This window comes from Xiphophorus maculatus, chromosome 5, assembly GCF_002775205.1.
Source record: "Xiphophorus maculatus strain JP 163 A chromosome 5, X_maculatus-5.0-male, whole genome shotgun sequence".
Lineage (NCBI taxonomy): Eukaryota > Metazoa > Chordata > Actinopteri > Cyprinodontiformes > Poeciliidae > Xiphophorus > Xiphophorus maculatus.
The window spans coordinates 17497370-17520792 of NC_036447.1; the positions used below are offsets into that span (position 1 = coordinate 17497370).

The window sequence follows — 23423 nt, forward strand, 5'->3', positions numbered from 1 at the left end:
GGAGTGCCAAATTGAAAGACAAGACTTTTTTTTGCATAGTTTATGGGTAACTCAATGGGCAAACGCTCAAAAACATAACATACATCTTATATAAACCAATAGAAACATAAGCAATTCAAAAACAGAGAAACTGAAATAAATGAGTGAGTTCATTAAATGTGGCTGCAGTTGTTAACCTGACTTTGGTCTTTGGAGCCCATTGGAGGTGTGGATGCTGTAAACCGGTGTTTGGTTTTCTTATGTGTGTTTACTTCCAGTAGGCTTGGATTTTACCAAATGAAGTTATTTGTGTATAAATATATATATGTTTCATAGTGTTTCCTAAGATTTCTAAAGGTTCCAAACTTTTCATTTGTTAATTTTCAAGGATAAATCTGTTGCCTTCATTTGTTTTGGCTCACCAACTTTGCCCACATTTATGTGACATGTTCCAATAAATATATTTCTCCTTCCTTCACTCTTTTTGTAATCAGGAGTAGCTCCACCATCTAGTGGTTGTATCAGAAATACATCAGCTGTCGAAAACATACCCCAATGGCAGTAAAGCATTTTCTGATGTAGTATGTAAAAGACCATGCATGTTGCTTCAGTGGCAACACAAACGACTCCAAGCCAGTCATCTGAAGTTCATCCATATTAGGATAATGATGCTAATAAGGCTAATGACAAAAAAAAGGATGATCTTCTTTTCTTTCATGTTAGCAGTGAAACAAGAACAACATCTCTGTTCCTTAGGACAGTGCTGAATGGATTTTGGCTTCAGAGGGTGGCTCATCCGCTTTGAAAATCCTTTTTCTTCTTTCTTTTTTTTTTTTATTCACATAAGAGAGGAGGCGACTGGAGCTAGTGAGAGAAAGCAGGCAAAGGATTGTTTGGAGTCAGAAACACATTTCAAAGGCTTCCCCAAAACCAGACTGCAAAATCTGAGATGAAACCAACTAATAAAGTGCCACACAGTAATAAATAATGCAACAAGAGGAAACAACATGAAAGATCTTTTCATCTCCTTACAGAGGGGAAACTGGAAGAAGAAAAGACGAGAATGTGTGTACACTGTTCTGTGGTTATTGGAGTTGTTTGTTGGACCTGCTTTAAAAGTTTTGGTCTCGAGAAGAAATGTATCTCCTTTTAAAATTCTTGAAGACATAACTTCTTTAAGGTTTACAGAAAAAATGACCAAAGGAAAGGATATTCTTATTTATTTGAGCCAAACCCAAAGACCTCTAGCATTTGGCCTCGGTCTCTTCACTTGTATTTACTAATCGTTATAAATCTTCTGTTCTGGGCTCTGATCTAAGATTCAGATTCATTCATTAAGGTTGCTTTGCTTATTTTTTTTAATCAAAGTTCCATCGTGTAGACGATTTTCTAGCCATAACTTCCCTGCCCTTATTAGTAGAAGAGCAGAGCTGAATCTTATGACTCAGTATACACTCAAAAGGCAAAAAAGTCCCCTTGCACCCACCCAAAATAGTTGTGTCCACCATCTGACGGCCAAGGATGGAGATCAAACCAACCTCAAAGCAGGGGGGGTCGAGACAAGAGCAACAAAAGAGTTTCCTCCCCGTTAAAATAGAGCAGACTTGAGTTGGATTGTGGGCTTTGTAAAAAGAAGACGATCAAGCAATGACTGGAAGGGGGGTTATGATATTATTATTATTGAAGACTGCATAAAGGATTTACAGATCTTAATGCTGCCTGTGAAAGCTGTGTTTGTGTGTTGGTGGAAGAAATTTAGACAAGACAGAAGTAAAATTACAGAAAGTGAAAGAGAAATTGTACAACACTGACATCTTGCGGCCAGAAGGGTAAGCTGACTCTATACGCTCAGAAAATTTTAACAAATACATTAGAAAACCGACACTTGTGAGTTTTACTTAGCAACAAAATTAAAAAAGATTAAATAGAAATTAAATGACAGTTATTTGAATTGGTCTCTCTAAATTATCCCTAGGTGGGAGTGTGTGTGTGCATGGTTGTGTGACCTGTCTGCTTCTGTGTTGCCCTGCGACAAACTGGCGACCTGTCCGGGGTGAACCTGCCTCTCACGTTAGCTGGAGATAGGCACCAGCACCTCCCACTAAGGGACAAGGGTGTGCAGAAAATGGATGGATGGATAGAAATAAATTGGGCTGCTTCATGGACTTTAAAACAAAGAAACGAGAAAAAAACAGATGATAGAAGAATGTAATGGACAAAAGAAAAGAACCACAGAAGGGCCATTCAAAAAGAAACATAATTAAGCCAAATTTACTGGAAAACCAGACATTCTTCAAGTTACTTGAAGACTTTGTACAAATAATTTATAGCTGTCTCGATCCACTGCCAAACCATTTTCTTTTGTTTGTGTGTCAGACCTCTTTAGACTAGTCTCCAAAACCTTTAGATATAAAATGACTCCAAAGCACAAGTGTGACAAGATTTCATAGGGCATTATTACTATTGCATGGCATTGCATTTGCACAGGACAGAGTCATTCAAACCTCTGGCACGCTTAGGTTTAATCTAAACTTCTACCTATATCTTTTGTATAATCTGGGGTTGGCTTGCCAACCCAGCAATTGTGGCAGAGAGGCCCAGACTTCTTTCTCCCCAGCCACTTAGGGCCTCTGAGCGAATCCCAAGGCATTCCAAAGCCAGTTCAGAAACATATTCCCTCCTGGTGGTTCTTCCTCTGGGTCTCCTCCCAATGGAATGTACCGAGTCACTTCAGCTGGCTCCTCTCAATGCTGAGAAGCAGCTGCTCTACTCTGAGTCCCTCCTGGATGTCTGACTTCCTCATCCTCTCTAAGGAAGACCCCAGACATCCTGTGGAGGAAACTCATTTCAGCCACTGGTGTCCATCATCTTTTTCTTTGGGTCTCTACCCAAAGCTTGTGACCATAGATGGTCACAACTGTCTACAGTGTAGATCATCCTGTAAATCGAGAGCCAACCTTATGCTTAAATATGGTGTTCTCTATCAATAATCCTTGATGAACATAGAAGTTCAAAAACAAAACACTGGCTCACCTGCAAAGCGTCTGGTGCCTGAGGCAGAACTGAAGATGAGCCAATTGCCAGAACCAAAGATCTTTCCTAACTGGCTGACAAATGGACCGACATCCATCGTTTAAAAGTGTGGGGTTTTTTTTGTTTTCTTTTTAATAAATAAGATTCAATATGCCTTTTTATTAAAGTGCAGATACAAATAGATTAATCATTTTCACGTCTGATACTTTCTTAAAATTTTTGATTATCTTATTAGAAATTGCTTTAAAATCCAAATCTGCCAGGGATTTGAATAATTTTGAGTTCAACTAACTTCTTCTAGCCTTGAATGAATCCGGAAATAAACAACTTCCGGTGCGTAGTAGTGAAGAACTATCGCCAGCAGGGGGCGACAAATACATATTTTCAGTCAATGAAATGTGCCATTATGTTATTTCGTGTGAGCTAATCAGGTTGCGTCATTAAACTCAGTTTAAAAATTATATATTAAACGGTATGCCTATTTATAACTTCGACTTTGAATGTACCTTATATATTCAACGCCGACTCCAACGTTTGTTTTCGGCTTGTGTCGTTTTAATGCAAACTTTAACTGGGTTTTGTTTGACAGAGAGATGGAGAGAACAGTGCCAGAGAGAGAGAGAGAGAGAACTTGGGGGAGAAAAGGAGAGAGAGAGAAGGAGACAGAGAGAGAGAGAGAGCGACGGAGAAAGATGGGATTGTTGACTGAGAAGATTATCGATGCTTAAGCACCTCACCCCGTCCCTTCGCATCACCTGCTTCAGGACCTACGGATGGACTACCGAACGGTCCCTCTGATTTCTGCCGGAGGATGTGGCGCTCTGAAACCCCCAGGTGATATGGATTAACTGGCTTCTTTGCTGTCTGAGGAAGGTGCGGCTCTTTTGCGGCGCTTCTCCAAGTTCTCCACCGTTACTAGGGACGGTCGGGACGGCCCGCCCTGCGCTCAGGAGAGGATTATAAGACAGGAACAGCCGCTACTCGGTAAGGTCTTTAACCCTTGTTGTTGTACAGCCAACTAGACCCACTAACCACAAGACAGAAAGTGCCTAAAATAGATTATAACTGATCGCAATTGTGTTGCTTTCCTGTCAGTGCATCTCCGTAAGGGAAATGACAAAAAAAAAAAAAAAATAGGGAGAGAATAAAAATTAAGAGAAAAGATTACGTTTAAGTTCCCAATAAGCTTCCACCGTTGTTTTGCCTGGTTGCACAGTGGTTCAGGTGATGGCAATGTTGCCTTGCAGCAAGAAGGTCCTGGGTTCGAGTCCCATCCTGGAGTCTCTCTGTATGGAGTTGACATGCGTGGGTTCTCTCCAGTACTCCAGCCTTCTCCCACAGTCCAAAAACATCAACAATAGTCCTTGTGTTTGCGTGCTTGAGCTTGTGTCTGTGTTGCCCTGTGAAGAACAGCCAGCCTGTAAAGGGTAAATATCCCACCTCCTGCCCATTGACTACTGGAGACAGGCACCAGCCTCCCAGTCAACCTGCAAGGATAAACAGTAGATGTTGTTCTGCGTATCACAAATGTGATAATTAGGTGTTTATTGTGAGATGTACATGTGCATTAAATGACAAAGCATCCATTAACCTTTTATACAGAGCTAATAAATAAATTATCTTACGTTTCCCTACCCCTACTCCTCCATGAGAGCCAGTGCAGCTTTAGGTGAGCAGGTGAGAGCTGCCACCTGCTTACCTCAGTCAAATAAGCAATGATGGGTAACCAAAAAGTGCTATGTTGACTTTTTATACTCAGGAACTCTGACCGATCACACTATTCAGTTCAGTTTATATGTGCAACAAATATCTTGAGACACTTTTCTTGACATAATATTCCAATACATATTAATTTACATACAGTACCTAATGGGGTCCTAATTAAATGATACCAATTTATGCCAATTCAGTCTAATCATATAGTCACATTTGAGTGCATTTTCCTAAATAAAAGTGAAAAAATTATAATTTTAGATCCACCGAAAACAGATGTATTTTTTGAGGTGGAGTTGAAAAACTACAAAATGAGAATAAAGTCAAATTTCAAGAGAGAATTTGAAACTAAAGTACTGAAGTTGTATTTCACCTCACTAGTATCTGACACCGACTTCATATCGATATTATCAATATTTTGAATTTATCCACCCACCTATAGAATTAGACACTCAAAAGCAAATGGGCAAAACTACTCACTCCTTAACCAAATCTAGATAAAAACTTACTTTTAGTCCTCATGTAGCTCCTCCAGGTTTCTGATGTACCTTAAACCAGCGAGGACACAAAGAAACCTTAAAAGCAGGTGATGCTACAAAATCCCATGGATGCACCCCAAAGACAGCTGCTGTTATTTAGTCCTGTCAACTCTAGCAAAACAAGAACACTCACTACTTTGTCTTTCTGAGGTGGCAATACCCAGCTTGTCTTAAGGGATAAAACACACCTACCATGTAAAGAAAACATGATCAAATCAGCTAACTTCTCAATAATCATCTAATCAAATCAAACTAGCCAGAGGAACTGCTGTGCATCATATAACATCATGGGTGTATCAGTAAATTCTTTTCCTCTCACAATTCAACTCGCAAGGAGATCATTAAAAAATGGACAGTAAAGTAGGGAATAATTAAACTGGATTTCAACATCCATTTCTATTAGATTTAACATAGAATGGTGCAAACAAGCCTATAAACAAATGGCATGTGAGCATCCTGTCCTGTTAGCGATCACAACTGGACCCTCGTCAATATATTTATCCATTTTCTAACAATCGTAAGAACGCAATGCTAACTTAATCAGTGTTATTCACTAGTCAAGGGTCCTGATGTTATGCCCAATTGATCTATCTGTATGGAAAACACTAAAAGTTGTCATGAGGGTAGATCTACTGTACATCAGTCATTAGATACAAAGACACTCAGACTACCACTGGCGGCTCTCGCAGCAAGCGAGCCAGTCATTTCACTGTGTGCAACCACTGCTAAAGAATTGATGAACAGATTCATAGTACATACTCTGTGTGAAATGCGTTTTACTAATGCATCACTGTGCGTGCTCACACACACATCTACAAGCACATGCATCGTATGATCACATTTTCTGCTCCATCATGCTGGAATACACTGTGTTGTTTCCACTGTGTTATGATAAGAAACGTGATCTCGTGCTCTGCATGAATAGCTCGACTCCATCTATACACTGACTGTATGTCCCAACCTCAGAGGAGGTATTACCATCCTGTGCTTTGTGCAGGGATGTTAATGAAAACTGAGTCCTGACACTCAAGAGCTGAAACAGAAGAAGAGCGAGGCTGCATGGCTGCGTTCTGACGGCCCTCCCCGCTCGGCTTTACTCATTTATGATGTTATTTTTAGGTTGGGCTACATTTTTGATGCTTCTTATTTGTCAAGTTTAATACTGAGAAACAACTGGATGTGTGGACGTCAGACTCTTTGTTTCTCTGTGCACAAGCGTTCTTGTGCTTACACATGATGAAAAGGCATTTTTGCATATTTTATCTGTCTTTTGGCAGCGTGTAGTTTATATCTGCTACTGTATTAAAAAGCTGTGGGACTCGTAGCATTAGACTGTGCATTAAAAGTAGCAACAACTTCCCCAGATCAGTTCTGCAATGTATTGAGATCGCCCTATAACTTTGTTTGTACAAATTAGATCTGAAAGCTTTACTTTGTGAAATCTTTTTCAACATTTTATTGTAATATCTGATCTTTCACACAGCTTGTTAGACAAACACAATGAGTCTGAAGAGAACCTTCTGTAATGAGGTCCAAAAGATTTTAGATTGACCCTAATCTCTTATTAAGTCAACATTTTTAGCCAAGTTTGACTTCCGTCTGCAGTACCTGATTAAACGGTTCTCTGACAGTAGCAAGTATAGTTCCTGAAGTACTTTTCACTGATAAATGTTTAAAAACAAACTATACATCATTTGTGACTGAATGGAAACTTCTGATCTTACATCAGTAGGACAAATCAGGATATTAATTGGAATTAGAGGGAATCTGAACAGCCTAGCTGTGTAAAACCCTAATAAAAATATTCACTGTTATATGGAAAAAGTGTTCAGTTACTTGTTAAAACAAATGACATATCTGCCAAACACATGGCGTGATCACTGGAAGTCCTCTTTTTAATATAATTTTTTCAGGCGAGTCTTTGTTATGAACTCTGACACATATGTACAAACTGTGTTTGATCTAAACACAGTTTGTATTGTGTTTAGAAACAAAAAACAAAAATCACAGCTATGGAGGAGTTATCTTTCAGCTACTGCAAATACATACCATGTATTTAGATAGGCAGACTATTACAAACTTGGACAAATAAGTTGGCAGAGTCCCTGCAAATGTGAAACAAGTTTTTATTTATTGTCTCAAAAGTTTGTATCAGAGAAAGGGATTATTAGGTTGTCCAAATTTAAGAAACAAATAAAACAACAGGGTCTTTCTTTGTGTGAAAACAAAGAAAGACCAACCCAGATATTCCTATCTAACAAAAAAAAACTCACCAAAAATATTACGTGGGTAGGATCCTCAAACTTACCTAGGTTTTAAGGAAAAGGAACTTGCCTAGTCCTCTAACCCTCTTCACAATCCTGCAAACAGAAGAAAACACACCTGAGCGGCAATGCAGGTGTGCAAATCAGTCATCAGCAAGGAGGAGGAGAGGCCCAGTCTTCTTCTTCTGTGGAGTTTAATGGCAGATGAAATCCATATAGGTTTATTACCGCCACCTCAAGGTACTAGATCTAATAACTTCTTAATCCTGTTTTCCACTCGCCTGATAAAAACCAGCCCCCTGTGCTACACTTTGCTTTGTACAGAGGGTCTGGGCTCTTGGCTATTGAGAAACTATTGCTTCCTGGAGGAGTGGATTCTGCTGATGTTTTAAATTTTACCCAATTGCTAACGGTTGCCTGTGACGTGTAATGCACCAGTTTGATGCTACGAAGCTGCAAGCATCCAACCTCCACTGTGATCCGAACAAGGCGGCTCTTAATGTTAATTCAGTATTTGGAAGCATGGCCTATACAGACTGAATGACGTCCTTCACGGACTACAATTCTAGAAACAGCGCAGAAAATTGATGTCATCATTCACAACTTCTTCTTCTGTCCGGTGACTGGTAGAAGACCTACCAGAGAGAATGAAGGGAAGGAGAAAGCCCAGACTATTGTAAGTGAGATTATATTCGAGCGGAATTGCAGAGGAAAGCTAGTTTCCCAGAGATAGCACATAAAATATTTGCGCCCACATTTACTGGATCCCCAGTCTAATATGCTCTTCAAACAGACATTGCTTGGTACACAAGTTGCTATTTGATCCAGAATATGTTTCCTTTCGGCTGAGTATTTGCAACAGTCTAAGATATCATGGTTCATAGTTTCTATGCTCATAACAAAAGTCACAACGTTCTGTTTCATGTTTCCCTATGGTAAATAAAGTGCTGTTCAAATGTGTATCACCTATTCTTAATCTTGCTAATATGGATTAGCAAGATTCTGTTCCCTCCGCATTACCAGGCTCTGCAAACTGAGTCCGGCTCCTCAGGTGAATCCTGGGTGGTCCGTTCAAGTCCTCCATCCAATCAGAGGTCAAAACTCCAAATTAACGCCAGCCTGCATTCTGATGCTGAGGTTGGATTACCTGACCTAGTAGGCATATTTGCAGTTGCTTTGGATGTCCTTCACTTGTAGATTTGTTTCCATACAGTGAAATGGATAAATTCATATTCTTTAAAGACCTCTTTAAATCTCTTTCCAGGCTCATAACCTGCTCCAATCCTCAGACAACTCTTTTGATCTCACCATGGTTTTCACTCTCTCTGCAACAGTCTAGTGCACACCAACTGCTGAAATGGCTGTTAAATATCTGTATGGCTGAATATGTTAGAACACACAGACTTTTACAGGAGCATCTATTTTCACATGACTGCATGAAGAAAACCTTGTTTTGAAATTTTACCTTTAGGGATGCCTTAAAAAAAATCTATGTTTAAAAATTTAAATGTGGGCTTAATGAAAAGCATGTTTAATATCTTCTTAAAGGCTTGTTATTTCCAAATCTGGCAGCCAGGCTATATTGGGATGTATAATTCTAATTTATTGAATATGACTACTTGTGACCATGCCTGGAGACGAACCTTTCATTCGCCTCTGTGAGGCTGATACAAGAATAAACATGCAGTTCACAGTGTGTATCGAACCAAGAACAGTTAAGTGCTGGAAAGATCAAATGGGACGTTATAAAAAGAAATCAGCGTCATTAATGGACTTGAGTTAAAAGAGCCAGTCTAATTGCCTACATGCTTGTGAATCTACACAGCTATTATTCATGAAAAGTCAGAGGGTTTTTTGCTAGGAAAACCTTTAGAATGATGACTTGAAGTAGTTTACAGAGCCATTTGAGAGTTGAATAAATAAGAAAACAGTTTGCAGCACTGCTAAAATGGATAGGCTGTGACTGAATTTATAATGGATTTATAATGTTTCTGAATATGCAGACATTTTTACAGATTACAAGTCTATATGAATGTGGCCTTTAAATTGAACCCACAATCTTTTTCCTAAATTATTTTGATTAAGTAAACTAAATAGTCAGCAGACAGCTGAAGGCACAATGGAATAGCTCAGACTACACATATTCACATGTTAGAGTAAACCAGAAACTTGAACGTTTATGTCTATCCTGACTGAGCAAGTAGTAATAATTTCAGTCTCTAGATGTAAAGAGCTGATTCCCCAAAACATTTCAAAACATATTTGCAGCAATTATTACTTCCACCAGGTAGTGGGCCTGAATACAGAAGCATACAGTAGTTTTTATAGTTTGCATAATGGAAAAAAATACACTTTCTTTTCATTTCACATTTACAGTATGTCCTACAGTATGTCCTTACCAAGTAAAACCCCAATAAAACACTTTGAAGTCTGTAGTTATAGCATGAATGTAAAAATGTTACAGCAGTACAAGCATTTTGAATCATATGTGATGGTCAAGTGTCGGCAAAATATCCAAAATAATCAATCTGGTGAAATAAATAGCTCAGTTTTTGTGCACTAGTTTTTAAAAAAATCTATATCTTTCAGCAAGGTTAGGACAAACATACTGATACAAACAGAGTATTAGATATTTGTTGACGTTATGTATTCTGCTGTGTTTGGTTGGCAGATGAGCACTAGCTGAAATCCAGAGCTAATTTTTTTTTTCTGTATATTTTTTGTTCAAAACTGTAAAAAAAAACAACAAATGCTGTTTTTGTGGCATAGTTTTGTAGATTGTTCTGTTTTTCTCCTGATTCTTGTTGATTCTCCCTCAAATGTGGAACTTGAGGGACACGCATGCATTCACATCTTCAGATGACAGCGAGCTGTCTGAGGCAGTATTTAGTGGAGTCTTCCACCAGTAAATGTCATTAGGTGACATGGATTATGTGTGTTTGTTTGTGTGCTTGTATGTCTGTCTAAAAGGTGATCTCCTAATCGGATTGCTACCTCTAAAGATGAACATAGTCAAGGTGCAGTCAGAGGTTAGGGGTAGACCTGTGTGTTGTTTGCGGCATGTGCCCTGAGATGACTTTTGTTGTCCACTTGTACAACATAAGTAAAGTAAATAAAACTGCCACTTCCATCCATCCATCCATCCATCCATCCATCCATTTTCTAACACCCTCCCGTCCCCTAGTGGGGTCGGGAGGGCACGAAGCTTAAATATTTATATCGCCTACAAATTTACATACGACTAAAGTCTTTTCAATTTAGTCACACAAATTCGAATCAAATGTTTCCTTACTAACAGTGAGTTACATCTCACTGTGTTATCACTGCGTTTGTCCTCATTTCAAGAGTTATGCACAACCAAATCCATTTGAAAAGCAGAAATCCCCTTCCACCAAAGAGGGCGTCCTGTTTTAATCTCATGTACTGCTGTTGGTGGCAGGTCCTGTTAAAGAAATGAGGTATCACAATTGATTTCCATCATTTTGGTAACTTTAATGACTGCATTGCATTCATTCTGGTTTCATTCATCTTGTTCTGTGATCTTCCAGCCCTTAAAGGATCTGATCAATCAGTAAAAAGGCCATAGTGAAGCTCAGATGTTTTCTTTACTGTCCTTTATTTTTCCCAGAAAGGTTATATTAGAATATACTATCGTTTCTAAGTGAAGCCTGGTCAACATGGTGGAATAAACAGTGGCGGTTCCTGATTTGGGCAGCCGCCCAGGGCGCCATCCTGTGGGGTCGACATGAACCCCAACAATCCTCCCTAAAATAATTTAGGTCATCCTAACTGACCTAAAACAGAAAATAGTTTAATGTTAGACACAAAGCCTTTGTGTCTTTTTATACACAATGTGTGTAAATATTTGGTTTCAGCTGCATTCTGTTGCACATGAGTGACTTTTATATTGTTTGAGTTCATTTGTGTGGGACTCTTGCAATCATATGGAAATGTGGTATGTGATAAAACAAAACAAAAAAAAAACGAATTCAGTTTGGTGAAATCCAAGTAAAATCTGAATTGTATTATAATTTGCCTCACATTGTAGACTTTAAACCATTTTCTCATCACGCACAGTATTCTTCACATTTTCCCATCTCATCTTTCCATTTTTTTGCTGCCTCATGTGTCTCCTCTCTCTCTCCCCCTCCGTGTCTCCATCTGTGTGCATCGGTATGCCTGTTAGTTGTCGGTACAGCGAAGCGGTTGCATTATCTGCATACATTATTGATGTGAGCAGCACACTGACTAACGCACACAAACTCCAGCCGCTAACCGGGATGATAAAAAGATACTCTCACTCCGGACATAAAACACAATGTTACACACACATCATCAAATGCAGCAAAAAAAAAAAAAGAAAAGTTATTTAACTTATTTTTATCTGTTACTGTACATCAGAAAGAGATTCATGCTGTTTGTTTATTTCTCAGGAAACAGATGAATTTATCCATCTCTGAGGCATTTAAGCTGTTTGATATACACAATAAAAAGCTGCCTTGTTGGCAGCTCAAGTGCCTGAACATATATCAAATGATTAACTTCGAACAAGAAGGTAAGATGAGTTCTTAAAGAAAGGAGTACTGAGGTGAGGGTAACTGAGTGGATGAAGGCGGAGAAGGGAGAGAGAGGATAAAGAAGAGTTCCCAGCATCTCTTTTCCCAGGGCTTTGTAAGGGGCTCATTAATAATGGATGGTGTTTAGAGCAGAGCAGGGGGAAGTGGGACTCCACAAACAGCTCAGCCCGGCCGATCCCGCTGTGATGGAGTCCCACTATATTTTTTGACGCTTTTATTCCCCCATCCTTCACTTTTCTCCCCACTTTTTCCTGCGTTGTCTTCCTTTTCACATTTCTGCTTGTTTATGAAATATCATTTTGCACTCTGCCTCTCAAGCGGCCTTCTTCTAATCGTTGCCTTGTTAATTTACTGCACTTTTTCACACTGAATGTTTCCTTTTGATGCTTGTGAAAATTACTGAATTGTTTAATTTTGTTTGCTGAACAGTGGAGCTTTTAATATTCATTTCCTGTCCTTCAACCTCTTTCAGAAGAAAAGATTAGAATGTTAAATAGATGTAAATAAATGCAAACATTTGCATTGCTTTTAATATTTTCACATTCTGTCACCTTAGAATAAAAAAGTGTTTTATTGGGATTTTAACTGACAAACTATAACTAAAAGGAGTACATAGTTGTGAAGTAAAAGGAAGCTGATGGATTTCAAAATGTTTACCAAACAAAAATGTAAATGTTTGGCACATATTTAGTTTGTCCCCTTTATTCTTGAACAGAAAACTAGATCATAATCATAGCGATAATAACACAGAGTTCACCTGCATGTAACTTTTTATATTCAACCTTGTCAAATTCATCATGTCATCAAGTTGGACAGAGAATGTCTTCAAACATCAGCTTTCATGTGTTGCCACAGATTCTAAATTGTACTAAGTGTAGACTTTGACTAGGCCATTCTAACAAAACACTTTGATCTAACCGTTTTATTGTGGTTTTGGCTGTGTGATTCGAGGTTTTTGTGGCACCTGGCAGGTTTTCTTCCAGGACTGGACTGCATGCTGCTTCCCATCAAAGGTTTCCCTTTACTTGCTGTAGAGCAGCAACACCTCAGCACGATTCAGGCACCAGCATGATTCACTGTAGAAACAATGTGCTCAGGGTTGTAGCTTTCTCTCTCACATCTTTGCATATTGGTGACAAAGTTTCATTGGAACAACTTTTGCCATATTTTTGCTGTGTCGCCTGCATGGCCTTTGTAAACTAAGAATAAACAGTTTATGGTTTTTCTTTACTCTGTAGCTTTCTTCTTGCGACTCTTCCGTAAAGCCCAGATAAGTTGCATGCACAACTAATAATAAATATGTTGACAGACTCTCCCTCTGGAACTGTGAAACACTGCAGCTTTTGTAGAGTTGCATGGGCCTCTTGGAGGCTTCTCTGAATAATGACTTGTTTTTTGGTAAGACGGTCAGTTTGGTGTCATTCCCATCTGTTAGTAGTTTTGGAGTTATGCCATATGATTTAAATTTAAGCTCGCTAATGTTCTTTAGCAAACCTCTTTAACCTTCTCAGGACAGCTGGATTAAGTTCCACAAAATTACTAATTAGGTGACATCTGAAGAGAGCTGGGTAAATTTGTATTTATTCAGTGTCACACCAATGCAATCCTTACTTTTCAGACCCATCCATGTAAAAGAAAATTGGAAAAAAACATAATCCTTTTCCTTACATGTCACAATTAAGCACTACTTTGTCACATGCAATTTATGCAACGTAAATTGATGTTTATGTGTATGACAACATGTGAAATGGGTGTAGATACTTTTGCAGGCACTGTGTGTTGCCACAGTACTCCACATTTGTCTAAAGCCTCCCTTGTCTTGTCCTTATTATGTTGTGCATATCCCCAGGAGATGAAGATACGTCATCCGGGTCCCCTTCTGCCAGATGATGGACGAACCGAACGTGGAGCGTGACTGCAACCAGCGCCTTCAGGGAGCCCTGGGAGAGGGGGTGGCGAGCAGGTGACTGCTATTTCAGGCAGATTTGTTTGCACATGTGATGAGTACGTTTACAGAAAATAAAGGTGATGACATTAGAGGATCAGAAAAGTGAGGGATAAAAGTGAAAATGAGACAAACGGGGAGATTGAGTTGCAGCTTTGCAGTTTGTCTTGTAGGGTTGGACTGAAGCTCAGTTTAATCTGGCTCAGCAGGAGTGACGCACAAACTCCCTGCCACAGGCTCCAGACACACTCTCTAATCCCATTTGCCTGCGCCTTGCATGTCTCAGTGTGTTATGCAAAAGTTGGACGTAATCTGTGTCTCACTATACCAGGATGTTGAATTCACAAAATAAATAAACTAGATTATCACTATGTTTCACTTTTTCAAGCTGTAGAAAGTTAGCTTATCCATGCATCGCCTATGCCCACTTTTCAAGAGGCAGGGGGCGGCGTTGGCAAGCTTTTATGGAGTCACATTGCTGCCAAAAACTCTGAGGAGCATATCAATCACATTAGAGCATATGTTAATCAAGAGAGCATTTCCATGTTTTCGTAGGCCCATGAACGCATCACAGAAAGCGGTAGAGCAGCCCATGCTGGTTGGCATATTTTTCCTTTTAGGGTTGGTACCTCTGCTGACTGATGTGACTGGACAAACAAACATGAACCCATACATTCACTCCTAAGGTCAACCCACTTAACCTTACATGCACATTTCTAGACTATGAGATGAAATGATATCATCTGGTAAAAACTCATGCATTAATGGGGAGAACATATAAACTCATAGTCATCCAAGACCTTATGCTGCAAGGCAACAGTGCAAACATGCAGCCCAGTTGAAAAGTCTTGTTTTGTCTTTTAAACTTCATCCTTCATGTCTTTTAGTGACATGTAAATAGAACACTGGGTGGAAATTGTGTTTTTAAAACGGATTAATTTTGTTATTCGATTCCCTTAAATTCTTCTTTGTCTTTGCAAGTCTGTATATTGATTGGTGTCGGAAATCACCTGAAACACAACAACTCTGAGGTCTCTTTTTGAGCTTCGAGGTTGGAAAACATTTCATTCACTTGTTCACCCAGCATCGACCAAAGTTATCTCCCAACTGTAACTTTTCATCCAGTTGCATTAATTGCTTCTTCTGATGTTTTGCAACCACATTTGTTCTTAAATTGTGTATTTTTAAATCTATGCAGTGTCTGAAAGTTGAAAATTATGTGATTAAATATAGATAAAGAGATTATACGACAAAAGGAACATATTAATCTCATTGTAACTCTAGATGTACACAAAGAAGTGTTTATAGTGGAAAATAAACTGCAAGTGCTGCTGCAGCCCCATTAGTCAACTGTGAGCGTGTGTGTGTTTTTTTCTGCAGCAGTTGTTATACTGCCCAGCTCCTGTCTCAGCAATAAACAAAAAGCCAACCTTTCTCCCTGAGATGACTCTTTCCTGCAGCAGTTGTATGGCAGGCTCTGCTTCCACACTGCAATATTCGTATTAGGTATTAAAAATCATCCTTTTTAAACAAATGCTTTATTAAAGGGAAAAGCAAATATAGATCACCAACAAACAGAAGTGTTGTACATTTAGAGGATTTTTATAAATGAAGTTTTAGGATCTATCCTGTCTGGACTGGGAAACCTTTCTTAATCAGTCTCCCTACTGGAAACCTGCTACATAACATCACAGACAGGCAGCTTGAGTTCACTCAGATTATATACAGCATTTTTGCTTTGTTTATTGCCTCATACACACTCAACTGATTGCAGCTGCAACGTGTTACAATCACGATCCAGACATGCCGATTTTTACTTTCCCCCCTTTAACAAAACGTTACACTATCCACACAGAAGCACATGGTAGAACATTTGTCTCTGTGAGAAGGCTGGTCATTCTTTTTTCTAAGTTTTAATATATGTTTTTTTTTCTATATTACGTATTGAAAATAGTCTCCATTTTCTTTAAATAATCAATCTATATTTTACAGGAGTAGGAAACCACTCAAGCTTTATCTGCTGTTACTTTACCCACAACACGTCCGTTGGCCCAAGCTAATGCTACACACGTAGTGGTGGAAAGAGAAGTTAAAATAATGTTATGCAACTGGATGGTAGGGGTAGAAAACTTTGTATTTATTTGTTTTCTTTACTTAGGCAGGACAGATTCAGACTGATTTCTGAATCTGCCCTGCAGGCTGCAGTTGTAGCCTGACAACTGCAGCCTGAACAACAAAGGACCTCTTGAGAAAAAGGAGCTAAAATAGCAAAGAAAAAAAAATTTAAATAATTATTAACACTACAAGTACAGTTTCATTTAGCTCAGACACAGAGAGAGAAAAAACAATGCTGCTATAATTATATCATGTGGTCCTACACGCAGGAAAATAAAAACAAACAATACATTTCCCAAGATGCTAAACAACTATTAACTTTTTACTCTTACTTGTTTTCTTGTGACTCTGTTGTATTCAGATTCCACTCTGTATCATCCATGTGTTTGTAACAATGTTGTAATGCTGCCAGCCTAATTTGTAAATGCATTTATGTTTGGGAATTCTGACCTTTGATTGGTCGTTATAAGCACCACTGCTAACTGTAGAGACAGACACAGGCTCAGTCAGGCAGAATTTACAGACACCAGCTAGTAATATAAAAAGAACAAAGATGCAAGCTATGTCAATAAATTCAGATGCAAACATCAATTGTGACTGAAGCTTTATTTATGCACTGATCTACCTCCGCTGTTTGATGAGTGGTAATAAAACAAACGGCATGAGAATAAGAGAGACTGTGCTTTTTTTCCTATGGTAATCTGGTTTGTTTCCTATGATGAAGCTCTGTGTTTTTATTCTTCTGTTTTCAATAAGGACTAAACATAACTCTTAATTATTAATCAAGATTCAAAAAGGCAATTTGTCTCCATAGTTCTACCAGTCACAAGTGAAGTTCTTGGTTCTGCCACAGCAAAGGGTTTGCTTTGTTGTCAATCTGAACAAGGTTTAGGCTAGCACTGGTCTTGATTTAGAAGTGGATGTGTTGAGTGTGCAGACCTAATAATATAGCTGTGATATATCTACATTTTTACCAAGCAGTGATTAATCTCGCATTTATTTCCTGATTCGACAAGAATCCTTCTGAAAATGTCAGGGATTAAGTGTAAGGTTTCCTCCGATGCTATTATTACACCTGTTCAGAGAATAAGCTGACATTTCCTCTCTGATCCCTAATCGTGAATGCTGCCGTTGCAGAACAGGAACTGCAACGCTGCTGTGGCTGATTTGATTTGCTGGGCTTGGACTTCATCTGTGTACTCAATCAAAGCCATTCTGGAACGAAACGCGCTTATAAAGGGGGCAGGTTGTAAAGGAGCACTTTGTCCCAATATTTTTATTGACTGAAAAGTGCAGACATTTGGCTTCAAATCAATCTGTTCTTGAGTATCTGATTTCGTAGAAAGTAACCTCAGAGGAAGAGTGTAATTGAAGAGATTGTATCTATGATTTTGGCAGCCTTCCATCTAGTAGTAATGTAGCATGAATATCATGGCTCTAAAAAAGTCACACTTTGCATTGTGTTAATGCAATATGGGAAGTGCTTGAAAGGAGCTGCAGCAAGTGAATATGAAGAACGAGATGGGTTAAAGGAAGTATTAAAGGGCTAATATGAGGAAAGGAACGTCAGAGAGGATCAGGAGAGGGGTATGTGCCAGATGGATGGATAATGTGCTGATTATCAAAGATCCCCCAGGAGACACTGCTGTCTGCCTGCGTCACTCAACACGCCTCCGCCTTTCTCAACTTTTATCACACTTGTCGTCTGTCATCACCTCCCTTAGTTGGCTGTTTTTCTCACCTATTTGCTCTTTATCTCTGCTTTTCTTCCCCTTTTCTTCTGTCAGCAATTTAATTCCTGTAATGGACGGTGCTAATGTTCAGCTTCTGTCTGGAGGGAGATTCCTTCCTGTAGCTGCTCACTGAGGGACACATCAGACCTGCTGAGATCATTCACTCATTCATTTAATCGATCCCAATGCTGTTTCTCAGTATAGCATTACTGCCGCTGACTCTCATTCATCCCATCATTCATCTCTTTATTCTTGTGTTCAGTGTTTAGTCAGCAATGAATTATTATGTTAATTCAGTCTGCACAAGTCTGGAATTTGATTTAAGCATATTTGAAATCTGGACTTTTCCATCCATCCATCCATTGTTCCTTCCTTCCTGTTTGTCTTTCTTTCTGTCTATCTCTAAAGTCTGACCACTGTACACATATCTGCCTCGTATTTTGGTTTAAAATGTAATTTAAAAGGATGGCTCATTGTTGTTGTTTTTAAATAAATAATGGCTTCAGTAATTTATTTTGCTATTTAATTATTCTATTTTTAATTATTCACTGTGAGAGAATCTGTTTCTCAGCTACAGCCTGGTGGAGTCACGATGATGATAAAGGGATCTTGGGTATCAGGAAACAGAGTCCTAGGCTGAATGTGGCTACAAGCTTCAGATGTTCATCAGTAAAGAGAAAGAAACGGCCATTACTTGGCCTGTAGGCCACAGAACACAGATCTTTGAAAAAAATTTAATTATGCTTTCTTTTTCAATTACTAACCTAAAACCAACATTGTATAAGGTGTTTAAATCAGTTTGTGCATAATCAGGAAATCTTAAATAGAACATGTAAGGCTGCATGAAGTGGGCTAAAAGATCTTGAAAACAATGACACATCAAAACTCGATCTAAAGGAATTCTGGAACAGCTACACTAACATTAGCCATGTTTCCGTCAACCTTTTTATGGGCATTTGAAAAGGTTGATGGTAATAGTAAAATTAAATTTGAAATATCTTCCTCAGTTTTGCAAAAACATTTTCACTTTGGCTTTTCCAAAAACAAAAAAAGAGATAGAAAGGGGAGATGGAAACACATTTGGCTAATAGGTTCGAACATAGGAATCATCGACCTCACATGATTGGTGAAGTGTTGCTTTGCTGTCCTTTCTCTGGTCTTTGTGTAATATTGTCAATATTAGTTGACGTGACAGAAGAATTACAACTTGTCCAACAGTAACACATGGTAAAATTACGTTTTGCATAGCGGTTTGGTTTGCTCCAAACCAGTAGATGGAAACAAAACTTTTTTACATTTTCTTTTTTGCAACATTTAAAATCCTCCCTCAAAATTTGCATGACAATGGGATGGAAACATAGCTACTGTTGGCCAATGTAACATTTTTAGTGTAACAACATTATGTTGGCTAAAACTAACTAACTTTACACTAACAATGTTAAGATAAGTTAGGTATAAATAACTTATTACAAAACAGAAGACCTTAATTGAGATGTCATGGCAAAACCTTTTATAACTTTGAGTATTTTCTGTTGAAGACAAATGTAGAATATTCCCATCTGTGAAAATAGCTGGCCAGTCAGTTATCACAGTCTGTACATCTTTAATAAGCATGTTTTCTTGTAAGCTGATATGTCGCTGTCTAAAATGTTGCCCAGCTCCTCGATGCACCATTAACCAAACCCTGTAGACACCAAAATGGCCCATTATGTCCTTCCCACCAACCACCACAGCCTTTCAACGTTCTCATTTGTGACAACTACTTGCTTCACAGCGACACAACAGGGACTCATTTAATGGAAAGTGAGTCATTATTTAAAATGATGAACTATTTTTATTGATTGCTATTGAAGCTTGTGGGCAATATTGCATCAGGCGGTTCATAAATCAGGCTAAGAGACCATTAGGCTACACAGTGCCAAAACTGATGTCATTGTTGGCCTCTACCCACGTAAAATCCAAAAATGTCACAAAGGATCTTTGAACCTCACCAAACAATATCGGCTCATATGACAGCATTATCGAAAAAAGCAAAAGAAGAAGATTTATTCAGTTTTAGCTTTTAAAATGTATTTAATGTATTAAAATTGTTTTATGTCTGTCTAGTGCTGTTTTTTTAGGATGGTGGTGCTTACACCATAGGTGTTGTTAAAACATTGGAAGCTTAGCCAAACATCCCTGCTCTTACTCTCGACTTTCTTACACATGTAGGAAACAAAAGCATTGCAACTGAAATGTCTGAAATATGTGAGCTACTTAGGTTGGATTTCTGCTTTCAATAAATGTTACATCCTACTTTTTTTCAGCTCATGTCCATTTTATAGAACAATTTGCAGAAACTGCAAATGAACTTTGTCAAATCTTTGGCAGTTCTCTGTCCTGTCCATTCAGAGGTGTTATCTTTTCCCTTCAGCACAGGAAGTGCCACATTGTGCATTTTGCAGACACAAAGCATGTTTACTCTCATCACAGAACCATTCTGTTTAACAGCCCGCATTTGCTAATTCAGGACTAACATTGCTGTCAGTGGAAAAGAGCATTTCTGGACTTTGTTTACCTGATTTGTGCATCATCGGTGCCTTTTGTTGGGCCAAAACACCCAATACTACTATTTGTTTATGCTATAGTAGTATCGTATAGGGCAGGGTCTATTGGAAATAGATTTCTTGCCCTGTTCATTGTTATGCTCTAAATTAAATTTAAGTTGCATTAAAATACATCTCTTTTAAATATTGTAATGATATATATACATTTTACTTTAATGACAGGTAAATGGAGTCTCAGGACAGGAGTCGCTCCCCGTCCCGCAGAACCAGCCGAGTGGAACAGGTGGTGGGACGATGGCTGAGACGGTCCAGAGATTTGGGCAGCAGGTCTCACTCTCTGAGCAGGTAGGCTTCTGCTTTGTTTTGATTTAGATGCAGTTGTTAGATAATCAAATTTATCTGACTTGACTGTCTTTTGATGTGGAAACCGACCTGTTTAACATCAAGACCTTGAATTATCTGAATTTTGTCCTTGGTGTTCTCAAACAAAATCAAAACAACTTCAAAATCAATCAAATTAGAGTTTTGCAATGAAATATGTGACCGAGAAAAAAAGTCTAAATGAAATATATTGAAAGACGTAAAAATTTAATAGCTAAGACTGTTCTTTTCAAGATAAAATTTCTTCATAAAATTTGAAAAAGAAAATGAAGTCAACACAGCTGCCTTTGGAAGCTCTGAGTTTAATTAAGATGGAATGATATGGATCCTTTCTTCTAGTCTAAGAACTCAAAAATCAGAAAATCACTTCAGTAATTACTGTGACCATGAGGTTAATAGGGGTGCTTGTTGTCAGAACTTAAAAACTAACATCTGTATTGGTAACAGATATTGGAGGCGTTGTCATGATTTGCAGTATGAGATGTTGAGGAAGATGCGATGAACCAAGGTTGTTGAGTGAGAACGATGATTTAATGGTGAAAAATACAAAGTCCAGGCAGCACAGAATGAGCAGAAGGCTAACAGCCCAAATACTGGTAGCAACTGGTATCAACAAACAACTGACGGCAGAACAGACATAAGACCAGACAGCTTGACAAGACAACTAGACAAGGACCACAGGTGGGATTAAATACATAGAGAGTAATCAGGGAAACGAGACACAGCTGAGAACAATCAAGGGGTAGCCAGGACAGTCTCATGTCTATTGAGTCAGAGAGACTCAATAGACACAGGAACCTAAATGAATACACAGAAAAAACCAAATCCTTACAGGCATAGCTGCTCACACGGCAGAGACAACCTGCTTCATGCTGCTTGACCTCTGCAAGTTTTAGAACAAGAAATGCTGCAAACATTAGTCATTTTATTTTTAAAATCCTTGTACTCTTGTTTCACTTAAGTTTTGGAAAACAAAATCACAATAATTTCACATAGAACCTCCAACGACATGGTAAGACGTCCTCCTGATGCTTTGCAGAGATCGTGTTGCAGTGGATGGGAAAACAGGAGAGTCCGGTAGCTCCGATCAGAGAAATTACCCGTTCCGATTCAATGTTCAGATCCAAAAGGACCCGGACCTCAACTCCCATGGCCTCACGCTTTCCAGCCAGATCCCCATCCTGGTGCAGGAAGTCACCACAGGTAGGACAATTTCCTCAAAGGCAACATTAGTTATAATTTTGACAGAAAATAGCGTGCAAAACGTAATCGCTGTTAATAGAAGTATCACAAAGTTTCAGTATTTAGAAATGGTTCATCATTAGTTTGTGTCAGATATTTTACATATTCATGCTCATCTGAGACTAGTTGTGGTAGTTTGACTTTCTCCAGCAGGTCACAACATCCTATGCCACGGGGTAAATTTCTACAAGGAACTGCAGTATTTTAGTTTGCTGAATCGGTGCCTTCTGCCCCAGCACAATGTTCCCTGTAATGAGTTAACTCTTGGTTGTAAGTTAAAAAGCACCTATATCTATACCCCTCTCAGGTATACCGAAAGAACAGAAAAGAAAAACCACACTTGGTTTCTTATACGAGATATGTTCATATTGAGAAGGCTTTTCTTTGTGTTTCAAGCGCTTTCGATTGTAGAAATATATAAATTGCTACATTTGCAAAATTCTTGTTATACATTTTCCAAATAATCAACTTTCCATTATAAAGTAGATTTATTTTTGCAGTAAACCAAGATCCCTGCTGCAAAACACTGATTAATAGTTCTTGTTATTTTTTGGCAAATATTGTCGTATTAAAAAGAAAGCATTTGTCAGCCTTTTTTCACTGTAGTCTCCAGTACACGGTTCGCAATTTGCATAACAAATGTCTTCCCAGCAGATTAAAGCGTGAACCTATGCCAGACCTCTGCAGACTTTTGGTCGGTACAAACTGACAAAGTAAAACCTCCAGCTGGGGCTGCTGCTGTACGCTGAGGCTGCAGAGATGCACACAAAATTACATTAACAGAAGGAAGTGCTGCACAGCGCTAATGTCTTTGTTTCTGTTTGTGCGTGCATTTGTGGGTGTTGTGAAGATGCGAGATAATGTAGATACATACAGCCGAAGGTATGCCTGAGCACCTCAACTCAGTGCAAGCACTTTCTCCTAACTGAATTATTTAGCACTGACATGTGTCAGAAGAAGAGTAAATGCAGCAGAGTTTGTAAATACTGTAAGGGAGATTTGGTTTGACCGGCTTTTGTGACCATACTAACCATGTAATTATTACTTTACATTTAATAACAGTGCTACCATAATCTTCAGTGTATTTTCGATGACATTTCATATGCAAGTAATGCAAATTGGTGAAGTGTAAGGAAAAGTGCACAAACTTTTTCAAAGTTTTTTCTTTTTTTTCAGATAGAGATCTGAAAACATGTAAGACCCAACTCTTTATTTTGTTTTAAACTGACATTTGATTGGTTTTGGTTTTTATAGGTAAAAAAAGAAAAATCTTTTTTGAGCTTTCATATGTGCATTCATATATTCATTCATATTTTGAGGCTTTGTGGGTAAAGGGTTAATACAATGAGATCCTAA

The 23423-nt window shown here is 38.6% G+C and overlaps 1 protein-coding gene across 1 annotated transcript in view; it reads left to right on the forward strand.

Moving 5' to 3' along the window:
* Nucleotides 1-3703: 3703 nt before the first annotated feature.
* Nucleotides 3704-23423, forward strand: part of LOC102228893 (FERM and PDZ domain-containing protein 1-like) — a 38161-nt gene continuing 18441 nt past the window's right edge. The window contains exons 1-4 of the mRNA XM_023333057.1: nucleotides 3704-3996; nucleotides 13955-14068; nucleotides 20667-20789; nucleotides 21865-22028. Coding sequence (XP_023188825.1) covers nucleotides 20671-20789; nucleotides 21865-22028 — 283 coding nt within the window. The 5' untranslated portion in view covers nucleotides 3704-3996; nucleotides 13955-14068; nucleotides 20667-20670. The remainder of the gene's footprint in view (nucleotides 3997-13954; nucleotides 14069-20666; nucleotides 20790-21864; nucleotides 22029-23423) is intronic.